The sequence below is a fragment of the Lotus japonicus genome, chromosome 5, assembly GCF_012489685.1.
Source record: "Lotus japonicus ecotype B-129 chromosome 5, LjGifu_v1.2".
Taxonomy (NCBI): Eukaryota; Viridiplantae; Streptophyta; class Magnoliopsida; order Fabales; family Fabaceae; genus Lotus; species Lotus japonicus.
The window spans coordinates 67572394-67590945 of record NC_080045.1 but is presented as its reverse complement, the minus strand read 5'-3'; the positions used below and the strand labels follow the sequence as shown (position 1 = coordinate 67590945).

General features: G+C 39.1%; 3 protein-coding genes across 4 annotated transcripts; 1 reads left to right on the top strand and 2 right to left on the bottom strand.

Moving 5' to 3' along the window:
• Positions 1-44: 44 nt before the first annotated feature.
• LOC130717506 (uncharacterized) lies at positions 45-9571 on the bottom strand. Of its 2 annotated transcripts, XM_057567750.1 has the most exons (19): positions 9421-9571; positions 9144-9311; positions 8756-8825; positions 7980-8627; positions 7702-7887; positions 7476-7589; positions 6000-6058; positions 5710-5776; positions 5553-5604; positions 5347-5439; positions 5133-5216; positions 4627-5018; positions 3764-3825; positions 2945-3014; positions 2083-2163; positions 1899-2000; positions 972-1096; positions 457-577; positions 45-351 (listed from the first exon to the last, which is right to left on the bottom strand). In XM_057567750.1, exons 2-19 carry the CDS (start codon positions 9200-9202, stop codon positions 247-249), a joined length of 2490 nt encoding a protein of 829 aa, XP_057423733.1. In that variant the 5' UTR covers positions 9203-9311; positions 9421-9571; the 3' UTR covers positions 45-246. The 2 variants fall into 2 exon arrangements, with proteins under 2 accessions (XP_057423733.1, XP_057423732.1); XM_057567749.1 differs by having other exon boundaries at positions 9144-9553.
• Positions 9572-11690: 2119 nt separating this feature from the next.
• LOC130716804 (protein MAINTENANCE OF MERISTEMS-like) lies at positions 11691-14671 on the top strand. Its single transcript, XM_057566808.1, has 3 exons — positions 11691-11795; positions 12323-13309; positions 13394-14671. The coding sequence occupies exons 2-3, from the start codon at positions 12328-12330 to the stop codon at positions 14200-14202; spliced, it is 1791 nt and encodes a 596-aa protein (XP_057422791.1). The 5' UTR covers positions 11691-11795; positions 12323-12327; the 3' UTR covers positions 14203-14671.
• A 90-nt stretch (positions 14672-14761) lies between these two features.
• LOC130716803 (PKS-NRPS hybrid synthetase cheA-like) lies at positions 14762-18544 on the bottom strand. The gene is made up of 6 exons (XM_057566807.1): positions 18226-18544; positions 17820-17962; positions 16520-17703; positions 16109-16416; positions 15168-16036; positions 14762-15073 (listed from the first exon to the last, which is right to left on the bottom strand). Exons 2-6 carry the CDS (start codon positions 17958-17960, stop codon positions 14879-14881), a joined length of 2697 nt encoding a protein of 898 aa, XP_057422790.1. The 5' UTR covers positions 17961-17962; positions 18226-18544; the 3' UTR covers positions 14762-14878.
• Between the last annotated feature and the right edge of the window lie 8 nt (positions 18545-18552).

Below are 18552 nucleotides of genomic sequence, written 5' to 3'. Positions count from 1 at the left end.
TAAGGACCGTTTTCATATTTATCCCTTCCCTAATATAATTGGCATCCAAGAATGTTCAAAAATGGAATAGATGAGAGATGTATTACAATTGAACTCCATCGTACATTTACTTTCCAATTACAATTATTCTATAGCATCATAAAGAACAAACAATTAATGAATATGAATTTATATGTTCATCCTGAACAAAAATTACAAGGAGTAACTGACTACTTGCTCCTCAAACCGTCTTGGGAATTAGAGCATTCATTTGGGTACTTTAAGGCCATTGCCCTCATGTTGACTTATTATACCTTGCCCCTCAACGATGGGCTTCTCCTCTGCTGGCTCTTCTACATTATTGGGCTTCCCCTGTGGGAGTTAACTAATACAGATCAGCAACCACAATAAAGTAAATAATGGAAAGTGTAACATTGAAAAAACATTGCATCTTCTGCAATGGTTGTTGAAACTCACCTTGTTTCGGTCACGCCACCCAAGTCCAAATGGACGAGAAAGCAATCCTACCCTCCTATTGGGAAAATCCGTTGCAGGCTCTTGATTGTTTCTCGAGGCAGCAGATTCTGGATGTGTAGATCTGTAAAGCAAGAAGGTAAAAGTCAATCATCTCTTTGCATAAACAATATAAAGCAATTACTTTCATTTCCTTTCCAAAGTTTATCCTTGCCTGCACCTTTTGGCATTTACTTAAATAGATAGGAAGATGCCGAATTTTTCGGCTACTAGACCCTGCTTAGGTTTAGGGGGTGTTTTGCCACTAGAGTGATGCTTAATGGATCCCTACTAGATACTGAATGTAGATAGTATGACAAAACCACAACAGAAGATAATTACAAAGTTTTTTAGAAGAAATATCCAAAACCATACAAAAACAAATAAGTGTGGAATGTGGATGCACATGCAGTAAAGAATCAGACATTTCAAAAATTCAAAACATAAAGAATCACACATTTCAAAAATTCAAAAAATACCGTGGAGATTGTTGCGCTTTAACTTGGCCAGACTGATACTGTAATGTAGCCTCCAGCATAGATTCTGCCATAACTGCTCTCTTCTCCATTTCAGCAAGTGCAGCAGCTGCGTCTTCATATTTTTCCTGCCAAACAAAATAATATGTATGATGGTAAGATGTCATACTCCTAAAATTCACCATTTGTGCTAGTCAGACTCAAAACCCAATTTAGAAGAATAAGGAGGCATTAAGATGAACTTCAACATAACATATGGATAATCATAGATATTAATAACTATTGTTTGTATTTTCTAAAAAAAAACACTAGAAAAGGTAATGTCACTCCAATTAAAAAATACAAATTAGATATGTTAAGTACAAGGAATTCACCAACACGCCAAATAAAAATGTGAAGGATAGTCTAGAAAAGGTAAATATCCAGATTCCCGTGTTCAAATTATAATTAAAAAATGGGATATCAGTTCGGCAAAAATTGATAGATGTAAACTCCTCTGAAGTTGAGTACCACAGTGTTTACTTCCAAATGGAGACATTCAAGTATAGCCAGTGGCAGAATAATTATGAAATTGATATATCTCAGTAAAGATGCTACAAAATACCATCAGCCACTACAGGAAAATGATGCCCCAATTAAGGCTCCAGATTTTGAAAGACTGACACTAGAAGACCGCATTATCAAGGACAAGCAGTTTGACAGAAGCATAGGAACACGTAAAACTCTAAGCCGCCCCTTTAGAATGCCATAATGAAATAATAGAATGTTAAATGGTACAAGATGAACAACTAAACCCAAGCAATTATAAGCTGAAAACCGACATCTTATCAAGACTAATAACTTTCCAACTTACAATATGATAAGCTTGTTTTTGTGGTAGATATTGTTGGAACATAAGCGCAGTATAAAATGAAGAAAGAAAATGGAAACCTGAAGCACTTGGGCAGCATATCTTTGTGCAGCTGCATCTTGCTCAGCAAACCTGCGAGCATCCTCTGTCAACTTTTGCTCTTGCTCCACCCGCATCAAGACCTATCAGCAATAAAATCTTACATGTCGCAAAAAGTCTGTTTTACCCCAAGAAAGAGTATAAAACTACCAGTAAAAATGAGACCTGAATCATGGCCGTTTCTTGTTCTTGCTTATCAGAAAGTGCCTGTCGAAGCTGAGCAATCTCTTCCTCTAGTTGCTCTACCTGAAGTTGAAAAGAATTATACACATGAACTTTTCAAAGAACAAATTAGACCTCAGACTACAAGAACATGTAATCTAACTAGCCAGGTTTACGTAAGTACTAAAAAATGTACCTATGTAGAATCTGGCAAATTGTGAAATCTACAATATCTAGTTAGTATAATAGTTGCAGTTTTGTTCTTCAGTTTGGAGCAAGAATTTAACGATGGAGACCACAGTTGGTTGGTAGTGTATGCACATGAGATGAAGTCTTCTTAAAATGGTAATTTCATTTGAGTTTGAAATCCCATCAAAGAGTTATTTTGGGAACTTTGATTCTTATGAACTAGTTGGCAATCATAAAAATACAATTCCTATTAAATATAGCTATTATGAAACAATTGCCTCTTTCTATATCTATCTCTCTTATATGTACACACACAACACATATATAGAAGAGGCTAGGTTAACGGTCCGTCATACGGTCATAAGCTATTTGAAGAAGCAAGTTTCCACTTCAACTCCTTTGTAAGCACAATTTACAAGGAATAACAGAGGAATGACACTTATTAACATGATTTGGGATAATAAATCAGGTGACGAGAGAAAATTCTGGAGCAGAATAAGTCTCTTCCCCAAGCAACTTGGAGAGGAATTTTGCAACTGATACAGCCTTAGTGGAAAGGGAGAAGGAAAATTCCCCTCTTTGAAGCACAATAATAAAGCGAGCAGATATAGAAGATAAACATCACAAAGAACATATATTGATGTAAGAAAAAAATCCTTGAGCACTCAATGCTTACCTTGGCACTCAGTTGCCGCCTATTATCCTGCTTGACCATCTCCATCAATGCTGTTTCAAGCTCCTCTGCTCTGAAAGAAAGTAAGACATTGAAAGGGAAATAAATTATCTCAGGACTATTATGAAAAAATTCTTAAAAAATTTAAGAGCAAATTACACTCAACTACCTTGAGGTTTCCTTATATAACACTAAACTCCAAACTTCGTCAAATATTACACTCCACCCCATTTTCCTCAAGTAGATAATTTCTTTAACAATATTCTCTAACAAAAAATGGGGTGGACTGTAGTATTTAAGTAAGTTTGGAGTTTAGTGTCATATAGGGAAACTTCAAGGTAGTTGAGTGTAATTAACTCAAAATTAAATAAAGAAACTCCGGTAATTAGTGAAAAAAAGAGGGACAGTAAGTATTGAAGACCAGTGGATGGGTCTTATTTATAAAGTAGCATTCATAAACCACATTAATCCTTTTAGTAAAGTATTTATCATTAACCACTTTATAAGTGGGTTTATCACCCAAGTGTTGGCTAGGTAGGATCATCCACAGGACTTTCCAATAAAAAATTCCAAAAGAATCCTAAGCTAAATAATAGGTATGCCTGTGCCCATACAATAATTAGTAATACTCTAAAATTACAGATTTTAATTTCTCCAACAACCCAGTAAATCGACAATTACGTTCAACCAGACAAGACTTTATAGGATAAGATTTGTGCCCTCATTATTTTGTCTAGACTGTCAAGCCTAGGTATATTATAACATTTTGGTGGAAGTATTCAAGACCATAATAAAAAGAAGAGTAATATAATTTTTAAGTACCTAAGAATAGCTGATCTTTTCTCCTCCAGTAATCTACAAAGTTCAACCTTCAGCCCGACAACCTGTATCGAGTTCGCAACATAAAATCAATACAATGTTGTGATCAGTTGCTTTCATATTACTCTAGATGATGACTATGTAGTGCATACTTCACAATTGTTTATATATTTATTTATTTTGGGGCGAACGAGGGCATAAAGGAGCATTCATTCATATAAAAGTAAAATCTCTAACTTTATTTTCAAGGAAGGGTGAAAATTGACAAAGCCATCAAATAACCACCTCCACATTGTCCTAGTTTTCCACTATGTATTTATTGCACTGTTACTTTCAAACTAAAATTTCAAAGAAATGGCATATGGTGTTAATTAAATAACTCAACTGGGTTTGTAGAGCAAAACAAAGCCAACTATGGTCTACCAAACAATATCCTAAGATATTACAAAATATGCAGCTTTAACTATGATGTTCGAACACTGACCAACTCTTATAAAATGTATAGGCGTTGAATTAACAGTAGGTATACCCAGAACATTTTGCAAATGTTCATCAAGGTGAAAATTTAAGCCCACAGACCAGTTGAAGACAATAACCATCCACAAGGCCACAACAACCATTTAACTAAACTTGAACTGATTAACCATACTTGTAGTTCACAGTTCGTTGTAGATAAATCATTTAAGATAAATGCACTTAATAGTTCTAGTGAGTCCGCAAAGCTATTAGTTTTAAAAAACACTTCTTTTTAACTTCTGTTTCAGTAATTTGAGAATGTTATATATGCTAAAGGTAACAATCAAATTCACCATTCAACTTTATGATGATCTCATAAAAATTAGGGATGATAAAAGAAAGAAAGCAACCTGCTCATGAAGATCTGGAACAGAATCTATGTCACCCTCTCCAGTCAGACTAATCAGAATTTCATCTGCATTAGTAGAACCAGATTCTGAACGAGATAAACTCCCAAGCATATCAGCTGATTGCTCGTTTTTAGGATCATGTTTAAAACCAAATAGCTTTGAAAGACCCTGTGAATCCCTCCAAGCTTTACGCCCTTTTAATCTTTCTTCAATTGCGGCCATTACCGCTGGCCTATGTTTATTCCTCAGCTGCTGCAATCGACTTTCATTTATATTTTGGTAACCCATGCAAGCTGTCAATACAAGCTGACTGCTGTCAAATGTGGAGCCAGCCAATGACTGAAGTAAAGTAACTGCATCTCCAGCATCCTTTGTTGTTACCAATGCTGGACCTGCAAGGCAGAGTTAAATTAAGTCTGATGAAGATATAGATTACTTGAGTATTGCCAGTTTCCTTTTTTCAGTAGTACAGTATGTAGTTTGAAACAAGTATTTCCAGCCTGTACCATACAGCTCCATCAAAGCAACCGCTGTCCTAAATAGCATAACGCGGTTTCCTTCAAAAAGAAGCACATCCCACACTCGAAGAACTGCAGTCCAAATAATACAACAGATCAGAATGAAGCTCAAACTATAGTGTACAAGTGCTCATTTGACATTGGCAACTTTGTGAAATGAGCCTAAGCTACACTATTCAACAGATAAAGCATAAAACCTGACCACTTTCCCAAGGAAGCATGTTCATGAAGATGGAAAGAAACCATGGTCCGGTAACCCATCCTACCTGCACTCCCAGATAATCTAGATGATTGGCTGCAAAAGAAGAGTACACAATAAATTAAGATTTAAGAGTAGAAAGAACACTAGAGACAAGATTCACTCAATGAGTTCAAAGACATGAAAATGAATTCAAACAATTTACAAACCCAATTTGGGAAACCTCTCCCGCACCAATTCCTCAAAAACAAGTTGATCCACCTGATAAGATGAAATGCATTTGAATATATGTCAAATAGTCTAACAAAAGTTATTTTGGTGCGTTATTGAATTTAGTCAAGAATATAAAGTATAATAAAAAAATACCTGGGACTCAATCATTTCCTCTGAATAATAGCCATCAAAATAATCATCTAAAATCCCCATTAAGGTCCTGACAAAAGTAAAAGTGATAAAACATAAAATTAGTTCAAATGTGGAATATCTGTGGCATAAGCATGAAACAATTAGTCAGGTATTCCTTCAGTACAGCAGAGCTCATCAAATACAGGCATTTTGACTCTATGTACTCTAGAAATACAAGCTCATAAAGTTTTGAAAAGTGCACATTTTGACTATATACTCTAGAAATCTAGTGAAGCATTATGAAGACCTACCAAAAGGCATTTTCTTCAGGCATCAAAAGAAGCAATAAGCCAGCAAAAAAATTCATGGCCTGCAATGTAAATTATCAAACAAAGCTAATTCAGTGCGTTATAGATGTCATGAACATCGATAATATGTCCATCTGAGAAAAATCCTGGCTGAACTTATTTCATTGTCCACATTATAGGACAGAACACTAATATGCATGAGTTATGCATATTATAGATATGAAAGGTTTCTATGAAGCATTAGGACCCTTTGCACCTTCAACCAGGTATGCTATCTGAAAACAGTGCTTTCCTGATTGAAGTTTGTCACAAAGTCTGATGTAGGAGCTTTTTAAGATAATTTTAGTATTTTAGTAATTTTACTTATTTGTAATTAGGATCTTTTAGGATCTTAATTATTTTTTTTAAGAACTTATTTATTTTCAATTAGGATCTTTTATTTTCAATTAGGATCTTTTAGGATATTATTTATTTTTCTATTAAGATATTTTCTTTTCCTATTTAAGCACTTGTAAGGCATAACCTATGGAGTTTTGATTGATAATAAAATTTAAGAGTTTTCTCTTCTTCTCTGGTGGATTCCAGTGTATTTCCTAGGGTTTTAGCGCTTGCTAATTTCCTTTCTGGTGGATTCCAGAAACCTTTTCCTTAGGATTTGCGCTTGCAATCCTAGTACGACTTCCGCTGTATCAAGTGGTATACTTAAAAAGCTCCTACATCAAAGTCGGTCCCAATTCTTCAAATCAATTTAAAATTTCAATACGGTGCTTGAGTGAGAGGGAATGTTAAAACTATGATCCATGCCAGTCGTGTTTTTTCTTCATTTCAAGCCATCTTTGACATGAGAAAGTGTGCTATGATATAAACTATTTATATAAGACTGATTCATGGAATACCACAGCAATCCAGATCACCTTCAACACATAATATCAGCGTGGAGAAGCAAACTGTTCCATAGTCCAAACTACCTCAACAAGAAGGAATAATTCATTTTGAGGAAGTAAAATGGTACATTGTTAATGAGTAGCCAAAAATCCTCTTCATTTTCTAGAAATCATCTTTTTTTTGGGAATAGATATTGGTAAGAAGAAAATAGGTAGCAAATAAAGCTTCAGAAGGTTGTTAAAGCTTATCTTATAAATCGCTAGTGGATTCCTTGGCTCATCATTTAAAGGTCAAGAAATTCAAGCTGGCAATTATTATTATATTGTTGGTTAAATAAAAACTAGTAAAAGGCAATATAAATTCCTGTAATTGTGAATTCTTTGCACTGAGATATATCAACTTCCGAATTCTGTTTGAACCAAACTCTTTAAGTGTGACCAGATCACTTATGTGTATATATGTTTCATATGAACATCCCATTAGATTGTTTCAGTTAGGTTTTTCATATAAAATCTATCACAGCCATACTGAAAAATGATGGGAAAACTTCCTTATAGAAAAAAGGAAAATGTATCTCTTTTAAGAAGCAAAGACCTGGCAGTAACCAACTGAGGGATTATGTCGAGCATAAGCAGTAAGTAATCGTCTCAAAGCATTTCTACCATCTTCATCCAACGCAGGATGACCAGGAAATGTCCTAGGAAGATCCTGCACAAACAAGCAGCAATTACAGACAATTGCAAATATTGTATTTCCTAGGCCCCTAAAGATAATATCACAAAACTGAGAACAAGGAGGGTGAAAAGTCACAGGCAAAGACCTTCTCAATCTGCCCTTTCCATTTTTCTGGCACATGTATAAAATCTGCACTTGTTTTCTCATCATTATCAGCTGACTGCACGCTTTGCTGATTAGTTTTAATTTCAGAATTACCCTCTGAGGCTAGCAGATCCTGATAATACTTCTCAACGCGCCTTGCTTTTGCACCCGCAAAAGCTTGCCAAAGCTGAAGCACAACAAAAGAACGAACAATAAGGTAACTCACCAAAAATAAATAAACTTCACAAGAAATATATATCTCAAGTATATATTGAGCACCTCTCCTCTCAGTGCCATTGGCACTCCTCCACGAACAAGAACTTCCAACTCTTCTTTCCAAGGACACGATGCCTCTTGTGAAGCAGCATCAGCAGCATTACCATTTGCAGAGATACTCGCGCCATCAACTTGAGGCATATCTGGACTCGGATCTGACCTCTCCACATCATAGAACTCATCTTCAGAGTCTTCCTCACATGATCCTTTGGGTGGTTTAGCATCATCAGAATGAGATAGTGATTTTGGTGTTTCAATGATCAATTCACCATTGTTATTTGTTTCATCTTTCAATGGCCCAGTTTTCTTCTTTACACGAATGCTCATCATATCCTCAATAGTTTGAAGAGATGGTCTTATCTCTGTCCATAACTGGACTCTATGTACTTTTGTCTGCTCGGATGCTGGTACCTCCGGCTTTTGACTACCATTTTCAGGTGCACTGTCAGAATCACCAGGGGTGTGGTTAATTGGTTCATCTCCATCCACACCCTGCTTCTCCAAGCTAGCATCAGCTTCTTGCTCTGCAGCTTCATCACCCAAGACTTTCTCATCTTCCCCCGCAACTAATCCTTTTGTTGCCAAATCAGAAGCTGCTGCCTGCCTATCTAGAAATGTCTTCCATCTATCTGACCTTTCCTCTTCTTCCTCCTAAACTCACAATTGAAAAATGTTGAACTTAGAACAAGAGGCAGGTTACAAAATTATGCAACAACATGAAATGAACATATATAAGCCTGTTGTATTATGATTTTCAACTTAACAGAAACTGAAATGACCTTGTATATATTAGCATATTCACGGTATCTTTGCAGGTGTTGAGGCCGCACAGTAAATCCATAGGCATCCCTGTTGACATCAAATAAGCATTAATTTTCAAGAATTAGCAGAGACAGATGCATATAGTATAAAGCAGAAACTAGAAGAATTAAGCAATTGAAGTAATGAGCCACGAGAAACAACAATTTCAAACAAAACCGCTCAACATTGCCCGAATTGTGAAGTATGAAAAGCGAAATGAAAATTGAAACGACACGTGGTTCGGCGGCGCTGAATGGAGCAAGATCGATCTTAAAAATGAAAACCCAGTAATTGAATTTGATTAAGTTGCAGTGTAATTGAAGTGGAAATTGAGGGATCTAGGCGAGCGAGAGTGAAGGAGAATACCTCTTGTGGTCGAAGGTGATGACATGGTTATTATGTTTACTGTTGTTGTTATCCTTCATTTGTGGATTGGATTTGGATCCGAATGATCAGCAAAGTCAGAGACAAATCAACCAACGAGATCTTCTTCTTCTTCTTCTTCACCTTCGTGTTCGGCTTGATTCTCTGCAACTGAATGCGTGCGTAAGAGTAAGAGAGTAGTGGCAGCAGCTACATATACAAAGAGCAGAGAGAAACAAGGGGCACACACATGCACACTATGAGAGAGAGAGAGAGAGACCGAAAATGGCGTCACGTTATAAATTACATGTGCTGCGTGAGTGAGAGAAGAGAGAGAGAGAGGCACCCTTGGCCTTCACAGTTTTCTAAAGGCTAAAAAGTTGCTAAAATTTCACTTTTCCTTCCTTCCCTTTTCCTCAATTCAATACCGCTATATACTAGCTTGCTCCCTCACCTCACCACCACATCATCAATCAACGTGCCATTCCTCTACTCGCCTCATCATTATTTTTATGTGAACTTGTAACAATTGTCTCCTCAACCCCCAAAGTGACTTTAAATCAGTGCCATATTGTAGAGATTTGTATCTGTAGATGCACATTATTGGGTAGGAGGAGCCTAAGGATATCCTAAGGTTTGTCCTAAATAGAGATTAGAGAGGCTATCGGAGGAATTACTATTACGATATTTGTTAATCTCGATTTTTATGGTTTTTTCCTCTCATAAGATAATATTATTATTATGTTTTTTTGTCTATAATATTATTCTGATATAAATTAAAAGTAATGTAAATACGTTATTTGTGCTTTTTAATCCAAAGCCCCAGATGTGGCAGATTCAACACCGACAGCAAGGGGCATACATCATGAACATCGTCATAAATTGTCAACATGTATCTTTCTAAAAAGGAAAAGTTGCACATAGACAAATATAACTAGTATTGTGTACTTTAGTTAAAAGTTTTAGGTTGAACTCTCACATTTTTATAGGTTGAGAGTTTGAAACTCATTGTGTTTAGTAAAATCATAGTTGGTAGATAACTATCTTTAAAAAAATCTTTCGGTGCCCGTATTTAAGAGCATGTCGTTGTTGGTCTCTTCAACATGTCACTAACGTCTTGTTTAGTAATTTGAAAGTGTTCTCTGTGTTCTTCCACTTTTATCACAAAAAATAATGATATAAGTAGTCTTGACACATTAATTTCTGTCAAAAAAAAGGTCTTAACACATTATGTGAATAAAGTTGTTCATGAAAAATACATATTTCGTGGACTTCCATTGAATGCTTTGTGTTATGACCTATGAGACATGTGGAAATGAAAATTCCTACGATGTTTCACTTTGGTGGGACTTTTAGAAAGGGAAGTAAGGTGGTACTCGAAGAAATTGCCTCGGAAACTATGAATTAACCGAGAAGATAATGAAAGATGGAGGTGGTTTGGGAACATTTTGGCACAAGCGGGGATGTGAAGGAGGAGAATCAAGTGTAGGGCATTAGTGAGGACGTTGGGAGGTGATGGAGAAGAAGGAAAAGGATAACGAAGGGGTGGAGGTGGAGACAACAAAGAAGATGTGAATGGGGTGAACAAAGAATCGAAAAGAAAGGTGGGTAGAGGGACAATGGAGGATGAGGAGGCATGAGGTTTAGTCAAGTAGTTGGGTTGGGGTGGGTTGTTGGTTTTTTCTCAAAGGTTCCATCAAACGAGGGGAGGAGAAAGGTGAAATTATTTGTGAAGAATGTGATACGATGAGATTGAGTTTATGGAAGGAACGAAAAAACACTTGTGTTGGGTGGATCAGACAACATCACTTATGGAGGGCCCAATCGATGGTGGTCACCACGAATTAGGATGTTAGGGCTTGGGGAAGAGTAAGAGGAAGAAAAGTAAGTGAAGAGACCAATGTCAATGTCATTTTTTGAAGGACCAAAATTGATAAAAAAAATTTACGTGAACACCCCATTTTCTGAGTAAGATTAAGGAACCCACCACTTCGAGCTATTGACTTGATAAGAAAAAATGGCACAAGTCATATTTATGATGTCATGAGAGACTTCTCTAATTTTTCATAATAACATTTTTATAAGAATCAATATCGATTTTGCCAAATTTTACTAGAGCACAACACATTTATCATTTTTTTCAAGGTAAGACTTCACTTAAAAATGAAACTAAATCTACTCGAGAGTCATTACATCATGTTCATGTTGAAGCAAATGCAAAAGTCTCCTCAACCTAAACAAAGTTATGGAAAGATTTATTTTTATAAAAGGTACGAAGAAATAAATTATTTTTGTAACATAACCAAAATTGGGCTTTTCTTACTGTGTGATCCAGAAATATGGGAGTTGGGTTTGGGGCCCCCCCTATGGGGCTCCGCGCCCCACTTAAAGTGGGGAAATTACGGAAAAACCCCCTTTACAAGAATACGGAATATTAAATTTCGTATTCAATACGGAATATAAAGTTCCGTATTATATTACTATGTAAATGACAGGGGTTTTTCCAAAACCCATTTCAGCGCTCCAAAACATTTCAAACCTTTGCTCTCCAATCTTCGAGACCGACGATCTCCTTGCCTCAATCATCATCTGGAAAGTGTACCATCGTCTCCATCATCAAACCCATTCTCCCCATTCATTGCATTGAACCTAGAGGTAAGTAAGTTTGGATTTCAACTTGAATTCACCATTTAACTTGGAATTATGGAATCTTGCAACCCTAGGGTAGTCGATTTATGCTTAAGTAGATGTTATGTTGGCTGAAATTGTGTATAAATTGGCCTTTGGGGCGAGTTCCATTCATGCAATGTCGTTAATGGATCTCTGGTTCGATACGGAACATAATGTTCCGTATTCAATATGAAACTTAATGTTCCGTATTGGATACGAAACTTAATGTTCCGTATTGGATATGAAACTTAATGTTCCGTATTTGGTGTCTGTTTAGAGTTATAAACTTAATTTATAAAATGTTTTTATAAAACTTAATATAATTAGCTTAGTTTATTTATAAAACCTAATCTAATTAGCTTAGTTAATTTATAAAATGTTTTTAATTTAGTTATAAACATCGTGAATTATTTAGTGATTTTATTTAGAGATTTAATTGAGAAATTTAGTAATTGAGCGAGTATAATTTATTCAGTGAATTTATTTAGAAAATGTTTGCTCTGAATATATAGTGAGAATGAAGAACAGAAAGAGGTCTCGAGCTAGTGAGGATGCGGGGCCTACAGAGGATAGACACCGGCGATTACATGCTTCTAGCCGGCGCGGCGATCAAGCTGCGACCTCTCACGCGGTTGAGGCTTCAGCTCCAGCTCCAGTTGATTCTATGCAGTCGCCCATGGTAGAGGCTTCAGCTCCAGCTCCAGTTGAGCCTACTGATCGAGTTCCTACTCCGCCGTCTCCCATGGTTGAGGTACCTCGCCATGAGTCAGCAGGCGAGGAGTCATCAGGCGAGTCGTCATCCGGCGATGAGTCATCCGGCGATGAGTCATCCGACGAGGAGTCATCCGGCGAGGAGGGGTCATATGACGAGGATAGTATTCCTCCTCCTGATGTTGATGCTGATGTCGTGCCAGAGGCACAGGGTGGCGAGGAGGACCTGATCCAGAGGTTGCCGCCGTTTCCGGGGGGGCCTGTTGATCTGTCGCTTCTCACGCATTATGCTGATCACAAGGCTCCCTGGACGTGGCATGCACTCCTACGCACAGACGAGCGGTATGTGGACCGTCGACACTTGAGGGTGGCCACAGCTGGGGGGAAGGTTTGGAACCTTGCTTGTGATGGTGATTCAGACAGTCACAGGAGGGTTCGAGAGTTGATTGAGCAGACGGGTCTTCATCAGCTACCCTGGTGCAGCTACTCGGAGACAGATGCAGGCCTCATTTTGGCCCTTGTGGAGCGATGGCATGAGGAGACTAGTAGCTTCCACATGCCGTTTGGGGAGATGACCATCACCCTGGACGACGTGTCGGCTCTTCTCCATCTCCCAATGGGGTCGAGGTTCTATACGCCTGGGAGGGGGGAGAGGGACGAGTGTGCAGCGCTATGTGCTGAGTTGATGGGAGGATCTGTTGCTCGTTATCATGCTGAGTTTGATAAGAACAGGAGCCAGACTATTCGCTTTGGGGTCTTGCAGACCCTGTATGATGCTGCGTTGGAGGGTATGTCTTAATTATTACTTGATTAAATAGTATCTATTATTATTGTATTGTTATTAACTGTTAACTGAATTCATTTCATTGTAGAGCACCGATATGAGGACGCTGCACGGATTTGGCTGGTGAACCAGCTAGGCGCGACGCTCTTTGCTAGCAAGAGCGGTGGATACCACACGACCGTCTACTGGATAGGTATGTTGCAGGATCTCGGTCGAGTGTCCGAGTACGCGTGGGGCGCAATTGCGCTCGCTACGTTGTACGACCAGCTTGATCGAGCGTCCAGGAGGGGGACGGCCCAAATGGGAGGTTTCAACTCACTCTTGCTAGGATGGGCCTACGAGTACCTTTCTGATCGCGTCATTATCCGGAGGGCGGATCCGGAGTACTCACAGGACCAGCCTAGGGCGCGGCGGTGGGTTATGTCCCGGGTCGGGCATGCAGGCCTCGATGAGAGGCGAGTCATGCTCGATGAGCTGACGGTGGATGACATTATATGGACCCCATTTGAGGACCATCGGGCTCATCGACCACGGGATCAGAGGGCCATGTATTCTGGCTACATCCGGACGCCATTTGGCCGTGTTGTTCGACGACATCTACCAGAGAGGGTTCTGCGCCAGTTTGGCTACATCCAGGATGTCCCTCGACACCCCTCCGAGATCCAGACGACTGGGTCCCTTGCTGAGACCGCAGATGCTGCCTATGCTGATTTTGTGCCGCACCTGCGCCCTCAGGGGATCCCTGTTACTCATTCGGGAGAGGCTGTGGAGGAGTACATGAGGTGGTATGGCGGTGTGTCCCATCGGTTCATCATCCCTGATGATAGGAGGGAGGAGTTTAGTGCTGTGGTAAGTTTGAATTTTATTTTTCATGCAATTGTGATTTTTTGTTCATGATATTTTATTTGTACACTCACATTTATGTACATTATTTTTGCAGACGGTTGTGCGTCGGGTCGTGGACTTGTTGGAGCAGTCACTGGAGGTGCCAGATGCTCTTGCAGTTGGCACGCATGCCCGATCCCTCACTGAGAGGGCGCTGGATCTTATTAGATCCAGCGCATTCATCGGTACCCAGGGAGTAGCCTTTGCTGCTGTCCGAGGAGCTGGAGCTGCAGGAGGCAGAGGTCGTGGAGGTAGAGCCCGTGGAGGCAGAGCCCGTGGAGGCAGAGCCCGTGGAGAGGGTGCACCTGCAGAGGGCGCTCGTGGAGGCAGAGCTCGTGGACCTAGAGGTCGGAGGGGTGGCGGTAGGGGTCGGGGCGAGTGACTGTATATTTGTATATATTTTTTTGTGTACTTTTATATTATGACATGTGACGACATTGTATGGACTCTTTTTATATTAACCACGCTTTCTATTTCCACCTATTATGTTTGGACTCTTATAATGAAAAATAACCTGTATAACTACACCGTGAATAATGAAAGGCAAGATAAGTAACATAAGGCCCATCAATATACCAATGACCATCAAATTACTATTATTAAAAGCAGCAATGAACAACATAAGGGCAAGGCCCATCAGATTAATATTACAGAGCGTTTACAAATGAATATTACACAAAGTGTGGCGTCAGTCTGTGGTGATGTCTACATAGCTTTGGTGACTAAGAGGAACACCAAAAGTAACAAACCAAGCTTCTAATTCTGATGTAAACCTGTGTAAACGTGTAACATATGGGACGCACCAGCTTACTGATATAGGATCAACATACCGTTCCCACTGGAGAGCAATTGGCGGCATAGAATGTCCAGGAGTTAGATGGAGCTACATTATAGAGAATAACAATAAAATTAGATAACTTACAAATACAACAAATTAATTCACAAACTGGATATTAGTGTACGCAATAAAAAAATACCTGTACAAAGTGATTTATCACATGACCAACAGCTATAACACGATGTACAGGAGGTGGACCTTCTCCTCTTAGTGGAAGGTATGACCAACAACCCTGAGAAGAGATGGATATGAAAACCACTTGGAACCTGGTTGCTACAAGGTATCCCATCTCTGGCAGTTGCATCCATTTATCCTCGGTAGCCGGATGACCAGGAAGAAGAGTGAGTCGAGAATGTAAGGCATTAACCACATGTCTGGACCACATTTCATCATACAATCCTCTGTGTCGTTCAAGTTCGTCTATCAACGCTTCCCTAACACATGGCCAACCTTCCTCACCTGATGGTAGTCCCAGTAATGCAGCAATGGCTCTATAGCCACAGTTACCATCGTCCTCAACATTCTGAACTGTGTGTATATATGGGTGGAAAAAGGATGGAAAATGACCCATGAAATAACTTGTATCAGACTTCTTCACACGCTTCTTCTTCTTTGGTGGTTGCGAAGCCTTCTTTGCCTCTTTGATCTCCCTATCAACATGCTCAAAACCTGAAGGATCACGAGTCAAGGATCCTATTGCTTTAACCTTGGGTGGTTTTCTTTCGTTCGCCTTAAGAGTGCGCTTGGACCTTATCTGAACCTCAGGAGTACAAAGTGAACTGCTTTCAGGACAATAGATAGCTTGAAGCTTCCTCCTTACCATACTCTGCCCTCCAGTATCCAAAGAACTGAAATAATGTGTCAATGCCTCAACTTCTGGTTGCATATCTCCATGGTTCATGCCGCAAATATGGTTGCTGATAGTATCTGCAACAGGTTCAGGTACATGCTCCCAACTCAGTCTCTTCCAGAATGGATGAATTGACTCATATGGAATTCTTTCATAACCTGCAAGTTCACAAAAGTGTCACTTTCAATAACAAATAGAATTAATTGACAAGAGAGTGGTTGACCGGTGACCTGCAAGTTCACAACCGCAAGGTAGTCCATGAGTCTCTCTCAACAAGCAATCGCATCCGCCGTAGGACTTCATTCTTATATGTTCATCGTCGATGAGCTGCAGGCATTTGTTTGACACAAATCCTCTAATATTTGTGTAAAATGGGAACATGAAAATGTGATCAATTCTGTGAATACTGCGCTCAAACGATGCTAATATTTCAGTATGTCGATTACATGTCAAACTATGCGACGCATCCCAAGAAGTGGCTAGGTCACCCTTGCAATCCCGCAACATCTTCTTCAAACTGGCATGTGCACCCTCAGCCCTGCAAACAACAAACAGATATCTTATTAACTCTCCAATGTAAACAATCTATCAAATGAAAAACATATAACAAGGCATAAATTAAGCTCATATAATTTTTGTACCTGTTACTTGTTGTTGTTCCAAAGTGCATCACATGATTTGTCCATGCCTTGGCAAATTTTTCCTTGTGGACCAACCATGTTGTAGAACAATAGGAGGTAAAGTTGCTGTATTTGTCCTTGCACATATTAAACAATTGCATCCATTGAACTTCAAATTCTTCAACTGTTGCAGCATCCACCACCTCTCCCCACTTCCCCATAACCAATTCAGCAAAATCATCTGTACCAACATAGAGTTTGCACTTTGCCAAAACACACTTGTTGATGTGCCACAAGCATAATAAATGGCTGGTGTTGGGAAGGCTTTGCTTAGCAGCACTCAATAAGGCAAGATCCCTGTCAGTAACAATCACCTTAGGCAACATGGCTTGATCAGCTAATAGAGACTTCATACACTCCAGTGCCCAAACGTAGTCATCTGTGCCCTCATTAACAATGTAGCAAAAGGCTATGGAGTATGTCTTATCTGTGGAAGTCAGTCCAACAATCTCAAGCAATGGAATTTTATATTTGTTTGTCTTGTATGTGCAATCCATAATCACTACATATGGAAATGTGTTGAACAATTTGATAGCATTTGGATGAGCCCAAAATACATCCCTAATGACTTCCGATCCAGGCTCATGTCTTTCAAAGTGGACGTACTTGTCACCGTCCAACTTCTTCAACAAGTGTTGCATTTCTGTCAATGACCCGCGGAGGGATTTTCTTAACCTCTTGCAAGCACCATAAATCTGAGATATGGTAGTCAAGTTTAAAGGATTGTTTTCCTTCAAAGTCAACAGCATCTTTCTCGGTGGAACCCAACTCTTTGACATTTTTTCCACTTGCTCCTTCTCTTCGGAATTTAGACGACCAACAAAATTGTGGCCAAGTAGTGACCTAGCTGGTTCATGGTTGTGTGTACCTTCCATCACCTTTAGCCGCCAATCTCTATCTATGCCATTTTTCATAGGTCGTCCTTTTAGTCTAAAAGGACATTCTGTCTTTTGTGTTCTCGTTCCTTCAACAAGGTCAGGGTCTCTGTAGGGAACATACTTACCATGCTTCTCGCACCCCAACATGACATAAGCTTTTCTGCTTCCATTCCCACCGCTATCTGACTTTGTGATCAACACAACATATCCATTTTCAATCGCAATTCCATGAACCCAATTGATAAGATCATCACGGGTAGGGAAAATCTGTTCAATGATGCATACCCAACACACAAACAAGGCATAAACAAGGGTGATCAAGACATAATAAGAATTGATATATTACACTTTCAAAACAATGCAAAAATCTGTTCAAAGAATACCTGATCAGTTGTAAATAAATGCGAGACATCTATACTTATACACGGGGGTACAAATGCTGGTGGTGGCACCTCTTCAGGTTGAGCATTGTTCAATCCAACTTCAATCAATTGGGATTCATGAAATAAAAATGATTCTGTCATCCCTGGAAGAGAATACGGAACTTTATTATCCATATTGAATACGGAACTTTATAATTCGTATTTAATACGGAAATTTATAATTCGTATTGAATACGGTATATGAATTTCCGTATAGACTCCGAAACTTTATATTCCGTATTTTAACACATCTCAGAATTCAGAAAATCATCATTCTAACTACTTAATCTACTTAATCTAACTACTTAATCTAACAACTTCAACTACTTAAACTAACAACATACAACAAACAACTAACAACACTTACCTCAAATGCTATCTTTTTGCATCCAATGGTGGAGAGCTTGCCAATGAAGGAGTTGGTGGTGGTGGTAGGAAGAATGGAAGTGAGGATGAAAGTGAGGTAGGAGAGGGTGAGAGAGAGGGTGGTCTGGAGGCATTGAGGGGGTTAAGGGGGCTGGTGAGGGGTTGGTGACGGAGGAGTAATGGTGGAGGGGTTGGTGGAGGGAGGAGTAATGGTGGAAAAGGTGATGACTGTCAGAGTTATAATACGGAATTTTAACTTCCGTATTCTATTTTATAGAATACGGAAGTTTAAGTTCCGTAGGGCATTTATGGGTTAAAAAAAAAGAGG